Source organism: Mytilus galloprovincialis, chromosome 12 (genome assembly GCF_965363235.1).
Source record: "Mytilus galloprovincialis chromosome 12, xbMytGall1.hap1.1, whole genome shotgun sequence".
Classification (NCBI taxonomy): domain Eukaryota; kingdom Metazoa; phylum Mollusca; class Bivalvia; order Mytilida; family Mytilidae; genus Mytilus; species Mytilus galloprovincialis.
In genome coordinates, this window is record NC_134849.1 from 37,523,838 (window position 1) to 37,541,409 (window position 17,572).

Below are 17,572 nucleotides of genomic sequence, written 5' to 3' on the forward strand. Positions count from 1 at the left end.
TATTGAAAGAAATACATTCAATATTGTAACGTGACCGAGGGGAGGAACGACACCGACACATACGGACAGACATAATTATACTATGGCACAACAATACGACAATGTATCCTATGGTAATTCCCATGAACTAAATAAAACGTTATCTGTTCATTCACAAATTTACATTACTTCAGATGCATTCACAAACTACGTTACAAAGTTTTAACATATAAACTTTAAAAACCAAGTCCTTCAGTATCTATACTCATTAAAACAATCAAGGAGAATTCTTACAGTCGTGACAGTACTACAGCTTCTAGTATCTTGACCAACTGACCTTTATCATAGAGTTTAATTACTTTCTCTTTAGACAAAACAAATAGGCATAACTAATTTTATTACCATACACCCCAAAACATCGTTACTTGTCTTAATTAATCTGACAGTTCAACTTTAACTGCAGATAATAAAACTAGCCATTTGTCAAATAAGCCTTGCGTCATTAATTTTCTATGTACACAAATAAACAGTTATAAAGCAAATGAGTAAGAGGTAAATATTTACAAAACATAAATATTTCAATACCGATTTTCAAAGAGTCCTATTCATCAAGAAGGACGTATATACTCTATCCGAATGAATTAAGGCTGTGAGGTTGTTGATACAACATGTACAAATCAGAATTAAGAAACTGAATGGTTCTATCAATACTCATGCTACGTCAATCTTAAAATGTTGATAAAGCCAGAAACAACATATTTTTTGTGTGTAAAACTCATCACATAAACTCCTTGATAAATGAACTAAGTATTGGCAATTCACTTGAAAACTCAACATATACCCTTTCTTACCAAAGGGAAAAATCCTAGATAATCATAGGTCTGTTCTATGTTCCTTTGAAATTTTAACCAAAGATGAAAAACTGAATCTTCCATCACTGTATTGGAAACCTAAACTACATGAGTGTTCTTACGAACAACGGTATATTGACTGTTCTTCAAAGTACTCCACTAAACCTCTTTCTAAATTATTAACATCTGTTTTATCAAAGCCAGGCTTCAAAGTTACTGTGAAACTGCCCATTCTAGAGGTGGCGTAAAGCAGATGTTGATCTAAAGAATTCCAAATATCTTTTAGAGTACAAACAATCTAAGACTCTTTTATCTTGCAAAAATATTAAAACATTTGACTTTTCTACACTTTACACGAGTATTCCTCATTCCAAACGTTAACTAAAAAACAGATTGAACGAGTTGGTACTGCTTTGTTTTAATAAGATAGAATGGCCAAAGTAGATACAAGTATCTTGTCTAAGGGAGGCATACATCCTACTTTGTAAAGTTTCACACTGATTTAAACAAAATATTCTCTGAAACTGATATTATGATGATGCTTGTTTTCTTGATTGAGGAACCAATTGTGCCCCTCTTCTTACCGACTCGTTTCTTAATTATTATGAGGCTGACTCATACAAGAACTTCTTTTAAGAAATTAGCAATATCCTGTAACTTTACTTTCCGCTATAAAGACGATGTTTTCTCACTAAATGATTCAAAATATGGTGACCACGTTGAAAGCATCTATCATATCGAACAAAAGATAAAGGATACAACAGATACAGTTAAGTCCGCCTCATATCTTGACGTACATCTAGAAATTGACAATGAGGGTCGGTTGAAAACAAAACTTTACGACAAACGAGATTATTCAATTTTCCAATTGTAACCTGTCCATTTCTATGTATCAACATTACAGCAGCACCTGTATACGGAGTATATATCTTCCAATTGATATGATATTTACATTTCCTATCATTATTTCATTGATAGAGGGTTGCTGCTCAAAAGGAAGCTATTAAACCAAGAGTTCCAAATTGTGAAGTTGAAATCATCTCTTCGTAAATTTTTCAGACGCAATCACTAGTTGGTTGAGCGTTATTTGACAGATGATATCGGATATGTTTCTTCTACTTCCCTTTTCATGGATGTTACCTACCGAATTAGACCATTTACCGGTTTGTAATAACATGAACAACAAGATGGATGCCATATGTGGAGCAGGATCTGCGTACCCTTCGGGAGCACCTGATATCCCCTACAGTTTTTGTTGGGGTTCGTGTTGCTCAGTCTTTAGTTTTATATGTTCGACAGACGACGGACGACAGACGACGGACGCCAAGTGTTGTGAAAAGCTCATGTTGCCTTGTGCTAGGTGAGCGGAGAGCTGTAAAATTAGGGTTGAGATACTGCCCCCTTTTTAAATATGATATTTCAATAACCTATTTGTACTTCAAGCCAGTATTCACCCAACCTTTTCATTGACATTGTCACTGTCTTGTTCGACTTATGTGTTGGACTATCCTTTTGGCAAACTTTTAGGAACTTTCGATCCTCATTGCTCTTCAACTTCGTACTTTATTTGGCCTTTTTGACATTTTTGCTTCTAGAGTCACTAATGAGTCTTTTAAAGGCGAAACGTACGTCTGGCACAAATTTAAAATTTCAAGCCTGGTATCTTTAATGAGTTTTTTTGGTATCTGGCGCCTCTATTATACACTCAAAATAATGCCATTACCATACACAAACAATAAAGGAAGATGCTGTGCTGACTACAACGTCAACACATTTGTCGCAAAGAGAGGATACGCCATGCAGACTATCAAATGTTTGAAACAATTACCAACTCATTTTATTCGTTTAGTTTGATTCCTTATCTGAATGCACATAAATTGTCCAGATTTAATTCGCTTTGGTCAAAACAGTTCTCATCATCTACACCCATCAGGTACTTGAAGTTTTTGATAATTAAAATTAAGTGTACCTCCTTGTTGTTAATTATTTGTATACGGTGTTTTGAATTGTTTGCCTTTTTCATTTGATATTAAAATGGCAACACAATGAAAAAATGTACTTTTGAATGTATACCCGCTTTTATTTAGAAAAAAATCACATATATTAATCATTCAAATACAAGTGGAATACCAATGAATATTCTCACAAAATATCACCAAAAAATGTAAAGTGTAACTAAAATATCACAAAATATCATTAAACGTTTAAAAAAAATTATTCTGACCCTTTACAACTTTAAAGTCATGCAAGTTACAGATGCAACGCTATGAAATGTCAAAATAAAACTCATCAATCCTAATAACTGAATTAAAGACATACAAGTAATATTCAGGAAGTTTGCACTCGCGAGAAAGTAAACCACACAGATTGTATCTGAAATATTGAAAGTAAGAATTTCATGTGAAACCAAATAATGAATTTTCCCACAATGATGATCATAAAATTTAAACCATTTAGAATTGTCCCTCAGTTTAATATAAGAATGAAATCGATCCACTTTGTTTCAATTGTTTTCCAATCAAATATGTCAATTCGTATTTGGTACATGGCTTTCCATTTTTTCTGTTTTTCCTGGAAGACAGAATAAATAAATGAATTTCATAAATTGTTGTAATTTATAAAATTATACTGTATTGATATTACAGTCATTCGTTGTAAGGCATGATGAACTTCAAAATGCTTTTAAATATGTAAACCATATAAAATGCATTCAGTTTGCTGTAGAATGCAATCAAGTTGTTTGTTTCTTATAAGCCAACTGCACACTGTCTTGCATTTGTGCTATTTCGACTAAGTGTGGATTCACATGTTGGGTGATATATCAATTTCCTAATAACTTGGAAATTATTAAATAATATTAACTACAAAGGCTTAATCATTTACTGTTGGTACGTCGATATGTGTATCGCCTGTAGGCATCAAAATATGAGGAACACCTACATTGCATATTTTTCCAAAGTCACGTGACAGCTTGTGGATAGGACCTAGACATGATTGAAACACCGAGATGTACAGACAGTAACGTAATTATATCGAAAATATCATTGTCTATTGTAAGCACTTTTTATCAATCTAACTTCAGTAGAAAACTAAACATTGAAAATTGCTCTATAATTCAAAATCGCCGAACCATGACCTAGAAGGCAAGGCCTCAGAATATTCGTCTAACTTATTTGTACTAATAGTAATGCAACTTTGTATTATACATGTATATCAATTATCGATCACAATTTGTTCCTAATAAACTTAGACAGAAAACTTAACAATTGTTGACGCCATCGTTGCCGTCACCAGAAAAAGCAATCTCTCTATATGGCTTTCTGCGATTATCATCATAGACGAGACAAGAATTGTAAGCACTATCTTTTGTCGGTTAAAAACTCATTAGATCCTATGTCCTTGTTTATATACCGAAATAAAGCTTATTTATTTATTTATTTTTATTTATTAATTTATGTACGGTGACCTGCAAAAAGTAGCAATGAAACAATAATTATTGTTACTTTGAGACTAATTCCCGAATTGTTTCCGGACAGGAATCCAATTTCATACGGAAATTTAAATAAATTGTTCTATTGTTATCGGCAGTTATAGTTACTTGCAAAATTTTACATTTGCAAGTTATGTCTTATTAGTGTGTCTACTTTGTACTGTATTCGTGTCATAGTCCCGTATTCTTCGGTTTACATATTTGAAACCATTATTTTAGGAATATAAATTATTTTATGGACATAGCAAAGATAAATTAAACACTTAAACATATTTAGTATTACTCAGTATTATAGGAATTTATTTTGAGGGCACCTTTGGCACATCCTGTGTAAAGCCTAAGTTGACAATTTAAGGACAACACATTTAAGGTTGTACCACTCCAAATACCTGTTGCACACAATAAATTCATTTAGATGGACTCCAATGCAACACACTAAGCAGTTCTACTCTGCTATGATCTTCTTCTGCAGTTTTCAAGACTCATTGGACAGTTTTCTTAAATCTATTGCGATTAATGTTCTTGTCGAGAAATGTCCCAGGCAATTACACAAATAGAAAAAAAAATGTTCCTCTGGAGTTAAGGTCCTATCTTCTTCTTTATTATTGAACAGAATGTTCATGTTGGAATTGTTGAATTGTCTTTATTAAAATTTTTCACTGACCACAACTTGAGCATTTTGCTCATTCGAATTCATAGTCATGAATAGTAAACTACTTTACATGACCACTTTTTGGCAAAAAGGAACGTCATGTTTGTCAATTTATCTGGTGGTTTAATCATGTAAATGGATATAGGAAGATGTGGTATGAGTGTCAATGAGACAAATCTCCATACAAGTAATAACTTATAAAAGTAAACCAATATGAGTCAATGTACGGCCTTTAACACGGAGCCTTGGCTCACAACGAACAGCAAGATGTAAAGGGTCAAAAAAAAAAAAATACAAGTGTAAAACCAATCAAGCGGGAAAATCCACTTTCTAATCTATATAAAAACGAGAAACGAAAAACATATATGAACTACATAAACAGACGTACAACAGATTCCTGACTAAGGACAGGTGCAAGCATTTGCATGTACATCGATATTTAATAGTTTAAATTTATTTCATAGATATCTAGTAAATCAGACTTTGTTTTTAGACTAGTCCCTACCTAGACATATTTTGCTATTGACAATAACTTCAGGTAACAATAACAAATTATGTTATTGTTACATGCAATTTCTGTATGAATTAGGGTACAACTTGTAAAATTAGTTTGGAAAATAAAAATTATTATCTCTTATAGTTTTTTTTTGCGGGTACCTGTAGCAAGTGCCAAATTTTATTAATGTCGACAATAATTTTAGTTTGTCACAAATGAAAAAAAAAATATAGAGGAAATTTACCTGATTTATTGTCCAAATCGTCTTTTCTTCGAACGATGACATGCTGTAAAAAATGAACAATATACAACCCAATTGTCTCAAGGTTTTGTTACATACAGTGAAACTTTTATAGATGCATCTTGACTATCAGTAATTGCTTTATGTCATATTAAACAATTTTACTTATTTGGAAAGTAATGGCACACCTTGACTGTAAATAACTAAACCGCAATTGGAATGATAAAAAGCGTAAAATGATATATGGATAAATGTCTATCGTGTGTTTCTTTCTCAATTATGTTCTCCTATTTATTTATATTGTAGTCCTGTAATGTTGTGCTGTGATTTTAATGTTATATTTCACATGGCCATAAAAGAGGGAGGTTTGGCATGCCCAGGTTCAACCCACCATTTTTTCCTTTAAAAATGTCCTGTACCAAGTCAGGAATATGGCCATTGTTACATTAAAGTTCGTTTCTGTGTATGTTACATTTTAACGTTGTGTTTCCGTTGTTTTGTTTGTTTTCTCTTATTTTTGAGTGTGAATTCACATTACTATAAGTCGTGTCACGGTACTTATCTATCCCAAATGCATGTATTTGGTTTTGATGTTATATTTGTTATTCTCATAGGATTTTGTCTAATGCTTAGTCCGTTTCTGTGTGTGTTACATTTTAATGCTGTGTCGTTGTTCTCCTCTTATATTTAATGCGTTTCCTTCAGTTTTAGTTTGTTACCCCGATTTTGTTTTTTTGTCCATGGAATTATGAGTTTTGAACAGCGGTATACTACTGTTGCCTTTATCTAGTGAGGACTAGCTATGTTTTGGTTTATTTTTGTGTTAAGGTTGCTAAAATAGATTAATAAATACTTTTGAGAATAGCAGTATCAAGTTAAAATCTGCTTTAGCTTTGAAAAAAAAAATGTTAACAACTGGGTCGATGACGTCTCGTTAGTTATCAGCACTTTCATGTTGACATGATACATAATTAATTTGTTCACGTTCTGTCAATTTATAAGTCACTGAAATAACTAAAATAATAGCCTTTAAATCACTCATTGAGTAGAAAAGTTAGAATTCTATGATTTTGTATTATAACAAAATTTTAAACGCACAGGTTTAGATTATATCTGAGTTTTAGTAAACCTTTTGTATTGACCTTTTGCTTGTTTGGAGTAGCAAGGTTTATGAATTTGATGCAATCATTCATATGTACATTCTTAATTTTGTGAGAAATATAATTCAATTAAGCAAATGATCTAGTACTTTTCTAACATATTATTCCCAGGGATGGTAGCTTTTTTTCTGTAAAATTCAAGGTTTCGGCTTTGAGGTTATGCTATTAAGTTTTACTGTTAGCTATATATAGATTATACCACTGCATCAAGTTTTTCTGACCTCATCAGACATGGTCACCTTTTGTTCATGACGTCACAATAATAATTTCGAAGGAAAGCAAGACAATTTGACGTCATCATCGAATTTGGACCAACCAAAAACTTAGATCAAATGAGCAACAATAGATAAAAATTATCAATAGGTTATAAAAGGGATGAATTGAGTAAGAATTAAAGAAAAAAAAATTAATCAGGAGTGTTGTAAATAATTTATTTGCTCTTGCCTTAAAACTGATTTCGTTTAAACGCTGCAGATGAGTCTTATGTGTCCACGAAAGAAACACGCGTTTGACGGAAAAGCCTTATATTTTGGATGATTTTTTTTATTGTGATTTCACAGAATACAGTGATAGATATAACAGTTTCTCCATAAATTCTAAAGAGAAGTGTTCCGCTCCGGTTAACTATTGAATTATAAAATGCATAACGTTATGTTGATTTTAATCTGATGTATCTAAAGAATTTACCTGGACATTTTCTTAAGTTGCAAATTGATGTTTCAGTTTCGGAACCAACACATTTCAGTCCATTGTCAGACGGTGGGGGATTGTCGCAGGTTCTGGTACTGATTATGACACCATCTCCACAAGTAGTAGAACATGATGAGTTGACCCATGGGCTCCATCCTCAATTGAAAAATAAAAACAAAACGGTATATATCAGTTGAAAAACTATTGCATAAGTATCCACTATTAGCAGTGTGTTTGGTTCAATTTTCATAACCTGCAACCTCAATTTTGTATTAATTATTCATAGAAAACAATCATTTGACCTCATTTGAATAGTTATGCATGTATCATACTCATATTTTTACTTTAACTTGTTGAGAAATTAATAAGGTCTTTCAAAATTAGTGCATGCTATTGGTCTAAAGGTTTCTTCCCTCGTTTCACCTTTTCTTTTCAAGCAATCACACACACTTTTGTGATTTGGATATAGATTTGAGCATGGTATAAATCTAATACGACAACTTGGATTCACAGGAATTGTCCTTTTAATTATACATGTTATACCCAGGAGTAAAACTAGTTTAAATCTAATAACTGGTACAGAAGAAGCAAATCATCATAACACACAATAACTGAAAGCATTGTACGAAATCAAAAAGGAGCGAAATTGCATGTATTGACTGCAGCTGATTAAGAGTAATTCATAATTGCATATCAGTTTCCTTAAGAAAGATTTCTGCTTTACACATTATAAAATGTTACTACGAATTCTGGTAATAGTGTTGATAATAATCAAAATAATGCTAATTTCCCTTACTATGATATATGAATAAACTACAGAACTGTCTGTTAAATATGTGTTATACTACGATACTATATAACACATGTACTACGATACATCCTAGTTAAACTACACTGACTACAAAAAAGTTTGATGAACTTTTTATTATATCATACGCTAAATTTACTCCAAAAATGGTTAGCTATTTGGGGTAGGGGTACTTTTTTATGTTAACAAATCAGTTAACCATTTTCCTCCTTAGAAATACTCATATTTTTTACAAGGACTAATCATGTGGTAATGAATATAAACTATTGTAGGGTGGCAAATGTGGATTTCCGTTTCCATGATTTTACTAACGTGTGTTTATTCTATTGTTAAACAATAGACATTATTCTATTTTGTAGTAAGTTTTGAAATGATGAAAAAACTAACGTTTCAATTCCCTTAGGCCAAAGTTAACTTAAGATGGATTTGGCAATTTTTTGTGTCAGTTTTTGATTATATAGCTCAATATCTTTTTCGGTTCTTGTTTATCCTTGACTTTCAAAAAATTGGGCTTTGAGTGTTTTAAATGAAGCCAAATCCATAAAAAAACGCTTCAAATGCATGAGATTTCTAACGTATATGTTTTCATTATTTATTCTATAATTTAAACATAAGAATGGCACTGATTTTTGACAGCTTTTTTCTATTTAAACTGTATTTGTACATATTGTCGCGAACTATGTTTTTCAAACACATTCGGTTATTAATTTTTGCGACTTATTTCCCAAAAATAAGATTAAAAAGTATATTAAGAGTTATAAGTATTGTCTGGTGTGTCAATATGAAGTGATTAAAAGTAAATACGTAAATAGCCGTCGGGAACTGTGGTAGTAAGATTGCTAGTTTTACTGAACTGATTTGAATTTTAATTCATTCGTCTGGCATTCGTCATTTGAGAATGCGAAGGATGAAAGTTGGAAAAACTATAACTATTATTTTGTTTTTATCGACGGAGTACAGTCAAACTTTCGAAAATATTGTCATATACTATACACACATGTTTGTAAATCAATCGATAACAGCTAAAATATACATTGTATATGGTGAAAATAAATTCACTTAAATTCATATTCAACTTTTCATCTATAAACTAATTGTCCATCCATGAAATGATCAACGATGATCTATAATTATTTATTAAGGAAGTTTGCTTGTTATGTTTTGGAATTTTTGTCAGATTTTAGGAATCCTCTGGTTGTATTTTTTTGAATTCCTTAAAATATTTGCCCATTCATCCCATTTTTCTTTTTATAAATCTTACACATGCATAATTATAAACCGTCTGTAAAATTCTTATTAAATTATTTTTAACAGTGTGTGAGAACTTGTCAATAATAAAGCTATGCAAAATCAAGAGAGAACATTATTCCCGCATAAATTCCAATGGTTTATTTCTCGAAAACAAGAACATTGACCTATATTTTATGTTTGCTCTTTTTGTTTCTTTATTAGTCTTCTATCAATATATACTAGTATTATGAAAAGCTTATTATTTAAAAAAAAAAACTGAGAAGCGAACTCCCATAAGAAATACTTTAAACTGCTTACCTGGAATAATGCAGGTGCTCGTGTTAAAACTGTTAATATCTATGGTGGTATTTAAATTAGTACATGTTCCTTCATACGTCAGCTGTGTTTGATTTGATGCCCAGTCTTTAAAATCAATCATGAGGCAGCATATGAATTCGTTTTTGTTCATATTCCTTAAATATTAAATTCAATATAAGGTTAATCCCTATTTCATGTACATAATCATGTGACGTCTGCATTTTGACATTACTGAAAAATATTTTAAATCATGAGGGTAAGACATATACAAGGTATGGCAACATCATGGCATTATAAGAAACAACAACAAAGTACCATGCTGTTTCTACAGATATTTACTAAAAGAGGTATACATTATTTAGTCGAAAAAGATAGAGCTTTTTATAAGACATTTAGTAAGACACAAGAGGAACAACTGTCCTGGAAGCTATGATGAGTTTATTCACAAAAAATACTCACAGCACACAAATTTCAAACTTAATATGTAATTATCCTGTTAAGTTCTGTAAGAAAATCATGAATCATGAATGCACGATTCGATATACATTGCAACCTGTAATACGATATGATACACATGCTAACGTCGTAGATAAACAGAAGACAGTGGAACTCAAATTGCAAAAGGTTTCAAAAAGATATAACTAAAAACGCTGAACTACAAGTCAAATTCACCAAAGGTTTCAAAAAAGTGTAACAAAATACGCTGAATTACAAGTACAATTCACCAAAAGTTTCAAAAAAGTATAACAAAAACGCTGAACAACAAGTCAAATTCAAACAGAGGAAGTCCATATAAAGTCTGAGATACGAATCATCCCCACTTTTAATAGTCGCCGCTTTGTGTCCGATGATAACAGATCAACTGGTAAACATATTTCAAGTTAAGAAAGTGATTAATCAAGACCATTATACTCAAATTACCAAAAGCAATTCTAAGATACATTTTGAAATATTGAAAAACATCAACTGTTCAATAAGCATGTAAGAAGGAGATTTACATAGACAATAGAATGGTGGCGAACCTGCTGAACTATTGGCACAAAAGTATATAAAAACCGTGGATAGATATAAACAAGTTAGAAATACCACATACTATTAAATATCAATTGCACTAACAAAAATAAACTGAATAAAAGTCAACGATCTTTACGAGATCATATACATATTATATCAAATATAATCTAAAATAAAGTATGACTGGAGTAAACCTTCAAATTGATATTTTATAGTTTATTTATTTATGCTGTGATGTTAGACTGTGGTTTCAGAAAAGGGTGAAGGTTTGTTACCATTAATTTAAAAACGTTTAATCCCGATGTAAATGATTGCACCTGCCCTAAGTTAGGAATCTGATGTACAGTAGTTGTCGTCTGTTTATGTAGTTCATACGTGTTTTTCGTTTTTCGTTTTTATATAGAATAGACCGTTGGTTTTCCCATTGGAATGGTTATACACTAGTAATATTTGGGGCCCTTTATAGTTTGCTATTCGTAGTGAGCCAAAGCTCCGTGTGAAAGACCGTACCTTTAACATGTTGAACTATAATGGTTTACTTTTATAAATTGTTACTTAGATGGAGAGATGTCTCATTGACACTCATACCACATTTTCCTATATCTATATATGAGATGAGCATAAGTCATACTTACAATGTTATAAGATTCGTGATCAAATACAGATCTGGTAAACTTTTTAAGTTGTTAGAATCAAAATACCTGGAAGAAAACCAATTATTATGATTATGTGAGAACATGAGACATTAAAACACTGATACTGAACTAACCAAAGATTACCAATTCCGTGTATTCAATAGAGGACATATATTTTTCTTTACACTGAAATTGTTGGTGCATTTTGTAAAGCTTTTAACAGCAACCTATAAATATTAAGCGAACACATTAAAAGTGGTAAACCGTCCAAGATATTGATACACGAGCATATTGAGGAACATTAGTAATATAAGTACGTGATTATATAAACAAATAAATCTTCAATAGTTCAATACAATTAAGTCTGTGATAAGCGTTATTCATAATTAAAGTTCATGCAACAAAGTATCAATAATAACAGACTAACTGGTTTACTTACTGAGTTGTCATTGGCTTTAAATTTAAAAAAAAATCGATCGCCTTGATTATGTAATAGATATTTAATCAAAACACTGATACTCAAATTACCAAGTATTGTTTTAATATTGAATATCATTAAAAGTTAAAACAAAGCATGTAAGGAGAACGTGTTTGTAAACACTAGAAGGGTGATAACTATTGCGACTTAGTAATCGATGATAACATACTATCTGGAAACCTTACACTATTGGCACAGACGAATATTGAAGAACATAGTGTAGATATGAACGAGGTAGGTCGATACCACTGCTGGTGGACGTTTCGTCCCCGAAGGTATCACCAGCTCAGTAGTCAGTACTTCGGTGTTGACATGAATATTAATTATATTGTAATTTTTAATAAATTTCCTAGTTTATAATAGATTACCTTAGCCGTATTTGGAATTTTTGGTCTTCCATGCTCTTCAACTTTGGTTTTGTTCGGCTTTACAACTATTTTGATCTGAGCGTCACTGATTAATATTATATGGACAAATTGCGCCTCTTGCGTATTAAATTATAATCCTGGTACCTTTGATAACTTATTAAACATTCAACACAGTATCACATACGTTTAACTCTTATATGAATATAAACTACACTTACACAAATCTAAGTTCTGTGTTGAATGTAAACAGACCTTCTGGTAAACTTACTAACATGTTATTCTCTAAACGTCTGAAAGAAAATCAAGTATTATGATTACTTTATAACAAGTTACATTAAAGGACCTAAACTGAACCTTCCAAAAATTACTAATTTGATCTTTTTGTTTTCAATAAGTTTAGAGCAGTGATAAACCTACTGAGCTATTGTCACGCACTTATATTAAAAACCCTTTTATATAGAAACCTGATTAAAAATCTAATATGATCTTTAAATAAGAATAAATCTGACAAATGGAAGATTTGTGTTAAACAAGTTAAATGTCAACTGACCATTTGGGAAACTTTCTCAGTTATTCTTTAAATATCTAGTCGAAAATCAATCATCACGAACATATTTAATTAACCTACTTATATTGAAATTACCAAGCACTGCAATGGTTGAACTTCATTAATTCAGTGGATCAAAGGAAATAGTCATCAGCCTGATATTGTTGTTGTAATTATTATTGTTATTGCTTTAACATTTAGCATTGTTTAACAAAATTAAATTATAATGATGACAACACAACTGTGTTCGCGGCACACAAGTGTATTTAAGAACAACAGATATGTGTGTACGTGATGGAATAAACAATTTAAGGATGTACTTAGTTGAGGTTTAAGAATAAGTGTCAAATGTTCGGACTCCTCCATGTTTTTCCATACGATACAAGTTAGAATATTTTGGCCCATAACACCTTTTACTCTTCAAACATAAGACTTAAAAGCTCATAAAAGATCATTTGACAACATTTAAGCAGGTTCTTGATTTTTTTCTTTTGATTTGAGACCGTAATAATACCAATGCAATACTTACAATATTTGAAGTTTTCTGTTGTTAGTAAACAGACCTTCTGGTAAACTAACTAGCTTATTAGATTCTAAAGATCTGGAAGAAAATCCGTAATCATTAGTATGCAAGAACATGTGAAACTAACAAACCTATTATGACCTTAACAATAATTAATAGTTAAAATGTGTTTCTGTAAAGTGTCAATGTTGGAAAAAAAATTAAGCTTCAACTCAGCCTTTAAAATATAAGTGATATTTAAAATAACATTGTTATGCACAAAGGAAGTGCTAACACAAAAAAACTATGGTAGACCTTCTGATTGTTAACATACTAGGGGGAGGCTTGAGGTCTCATAAACATGTTTAACCCCGCAGCAATTTTGCGCCTGTCCCAAGTCAGGAGCCTCTGGCCTGCTGAACTATTGGCACACAAGTATATAAAAACAGCGGATAAATATAAACAAGTTAGAAATACCACACACTATTAAATATCAATTGCACTTACAAAAATAATCTGAATAAAAGTCAACTTTCTTTACGAGATCATATACATATTATATAAAATATAATCTAAAATAAAGTATGACTTAAGTAAGCCTTCTAATTAATATTCTATAGTGTATTTTTCTATGGTGTGATGTTAAACTGTTGTTTCATCAGCAAAGGGAGGAGAAGGTTTGGTACCATTATAACAATAATTCCGATGCACATGTTTGCACCTGTCCTAAGTCTGATCTGATGTACAGTAGTTGTCGTCTGTTTATGTAGTTCAGACGTGTTTCTATATAGACGGATCGATATTGTTGGTGTAATTGTTATTGCTTTGACATTTAGCATAATTTTACAAAATTAGAATACTGTGGATTCATTTATTTTCGTGGGTACAAACTTTCGTGGATTCAGAAAAATTCACACCTATGTGGATTTTTAATTTTGTGGTTTTGCTAATATCTGCATCAAGTCTATGAAAAATTTGTAATTCGTTGAGTTTTAAAATTCGTGGTTCACCTGTTCCCACAAGATCCACGAAAACTGGTATCCAACGAAAAAAACTGAATCCACAGTATAATGATGACATCACTACTATATCATGTATATGTTCTCGGCATACAAGTATATTTAAGAACAGCAGATACGTGTGTACGTGATTAACTAACAATTTTCATATGTAAAAAACAGTCTGAAGTGCGCATACATCATACTTACAATATTTCAAGTTTTTTGTTGTTAGAAAACAGATCTTCTGGTAAACTTACTAGCTTATTAGATCCTAAATATCTGGAAGAAAGAAATCCATGATCCTGACCATGCCGGAACATGTGAAATTAACACACCTATTAGGAATCTGATGTACAGTAGATGTCATTTGTTTATGTAGTTTATACGTGTTTCTCGTTTTTATATAGATTAAACTGTTTGTTTTCTCTTTTGAATGGTTTTACATTACTAAATTTTGGAGCCCTTTATAGCTTGCTGTTCGGTGTGAGCCACGGCTCCGTGTTGAACGCCGTACCTTGACCTATAATGGTTTACTTTTATAAATTGTTATTTGGATGGAGAGTTGTCTCATCGGCACTCATACCATATATTCCTATATATATTTACAAAGATTAATAATTTCAATCTCCGTGTATTCAATAGATAAAATATGTGTTTTTTAAAGTGACATTGTTGGAAGATTTCTTTAACCTTCAACTTCAACCTTTAAAATATAAGTGATATTTACAGTAACATTGTTATGCACAAATAAAGTTAACCAACACAACTAAATTATGGAAGACCTTCTAATTGTCGTCATACACATATACTGTGAAACATTTGTTAAATATGTTCGTGATTTGCAAACAAAACAATATGTAATAAAATAAAGTATGTGATAAGCATTATTCACAATAATATTACATTTTTTGTAACTTGATGTTTGAAGATAATAGACTATCTTGTAAACACTCTTAGTTATGAGTGGCTGTAATGTTAGATTAAAATCAATCATCTTGGTTATGAAAGAACTTATTTAATCAAAACAATATTTAAATTAAAAAAAGGAATTTTAAGATCAATTTTGAAAGATTGAAATAATAATAGAATAATAACACAACTGCTGTGTTCTCTTTACGTACGTATATTAAAGATTTGTTTGTTAATGATTAAATATATAATATAATCCAGAATAAAATCAAGTCCTTGGATGAGCATAATTCTTACTTACAATGATTCAAGATTCGTGTTCGAAACCAACAGATCTTTCGGTAAATACACTAAGTTGTTAGATCCAATATATCTGAAGGAAAATCAGTTATCATGATTATGTACGAACATATTGCATTAAAAAAACTGATACTGAACGTACCAAAGATTTCATAATCTAATCCCTTTGTATTCAATAGATAAGATATATATATCTTTTTAAAGAAAAAAATCGCATTTTTTACTTTTCATCTTATTATGTTAATAATATAAACACATTAACCAAGTTTGACTGTTTTGCAAAGCTTCTAGTAACCAACTCCCAATCCAAAAAAATAAACAAGTAGTCGTGCAACATCTTATGGTATCGGCATTATAAGTTCTATGGATTTATGTTTTGCTTATAGTAAGTAATACCAGTTAATATAATAGTAAAATAATACTTTTTGGTTAGATATGTTTTCTAACGGATATATTGATCAAACTGCTAATTGGATGACAATGAGTGTATCTTTTCTGACTTTTTAAATAAATTTCCCACTTTTCGTGGTTGAATTCCCTGTAAAATATAAGCATTCTGTTTGTCTTTCTTTTGATCTTCACTCGATTGTATTTAAGCCGCCGGGGATCACATGTCCAAGTGTGAATGATATCTTGTTAGGATGATAAAAGAGAACTGCGAGTTGGAGACACAACAAATAGAGAAGAAATTAAATCATTTGTGGGAGGAAGTAGGTTGCAAAGTACATATATCGCCGTTGAATATATTGTTTATACTTTACATTAGCTCAGATTCAAATAAGGAAAGAATCCGAAAACATATATAACATAGAAAGTTGGGTAACCAGAGACATATCAGCATCACATTGACACGTTATGATACTCCGGTACGTCATGCTTGTTTGGTATTTATATATCATATGATTATTTGTATCGATATGCCATTGCGATGGCAGTATAAAAAAAATCGATGGTCAGATTTTATAAACCAATTTGATCACATATTTAGGAGAAAAACAATTTTATCAATGCAAATATGCATATTTATATCGCATAAACATAATTTACAATTTTAATTTGTTTGCGGCGTTTCTCTTTAAACTGACATTGTTCATGCATGTTTTAAATCTGTTAACTATATACTATAAATAGTGAACGACATTTAAAGTAATATTAGTATGCACAAAGGAAGTTTACAAACAAATTCAAATGATTGTAGACCTTCTGAGTTTTTTTACACATTGATATTGAGGAACATCCGATATATATGTACGTGATCATATAAACAAAACAATATTTAATAAAAGAAAGTATGTTATAAGCATTATTCTCAATAACCTATCGCAGTTTGAGAATCTAATGCACTCTGGGTAATGTTTCCAAAACGTTATGATTGGTTTAACACGTTATTAACAATAGAAATTCATTTTAAAACGTGACGTGATTTTAATTGTGGTGTACGAACATTGGGCTTTCACGTAGTCTTTTAGATTCTGAAACGGTGAATTCGTGTTACTAAGTGTTTGATGATAACAGACTATCTGTGAAAATTTATGTTATTGATACACAATTATACAAAGGAACACAGGTTATATATGAACGAGGTTAAAAACTCCGTTCACTATTAAAATAGGTTTTAGTCTGATATACATATCAATTCTACTTACAATATTGCAAGATTTGTGTTTAAAAACAAATCTTTCGGTAAAGTTACTAACTTGTTTTTCTCTAAATCTCTGAAAGACAATCAAGTATCAACATGTTACATTAAAACACTAAATCTGATCCTACCAAGTACTACCAAGTTGATCTCATTGTATTCAATAATTTTACAATGGTGATACATTTGCTGCATTATTTGCGTACACGAATATCACAACCCCTTTATACATGTTATATGTGAACATGATTAAAATAATTGTTT

At 31.0% G+C, this 17,572-nt stretch overlaps 1 protein-coding gene across 1 annotated transcript; it reads right to left on the bottom strand.

Annotated features, from left to right (window-relative positions):
* Positions 1 to 3,051: 3,051 nt before the first annotated feature.
* LOC143053454 (uncharacterized) lies at positions 3,052 to 14,734 on the bottom strand. Its single transcript, XM_076226242.1, has 8 exons — positions 14,668 to 14,734; positions 13,487 to 13,558; positions 12,629 to 12,700; positions 11,565 to 11,630; positions 9,916 to 10,070; positions 7,557 to 7,715; positions 5,713 to 5,755; positions 3,052 to 3,401 (listed from the first exon to the last, which is right to left on the bottom strand). Exons 3-7 carry the CDS (start codon positions 12,682 to 12,684, stop codon positions 5,718 to 5,720), a joined length of 474 nt encoding a protein of 157 aa, XP_076082357.1. The 5' UTR covers positions 12,685 to 12,700; positions 13,487 to 13,558; positions 14,668 to 14,734; the 3' UTR covers positions 3,052 to 3,401; positions 5,713 to 5,717.
* Positions 14,735 to 17,572: the final 2,838 nt, after the last annotated feature.

Bases quoted from the DNA above. Each gene is read 5' to 3' on its own strand.
- LOC143053454 (XM_076226242.1), bottom strand. From the start codon at position 12,684: ATGTTAGTAAGTTTACCAGAAGGTCTGTTTACATTCAACACAGAACTT. The intron at 11,631-12,628 runs GTAAGTGTAGTT...GTTTTCTTCCAG, and splicing joins AACACAGAACTTAGATTTGT to GTATTTTGATTCTAACAACT. The intron at 10,071-11,564 runs GTAAGTATGACT...TTAATATTTAAG, and splicing joins ATCACGAATCTTATAACATT to GAATATGAACAAAAACGAAT.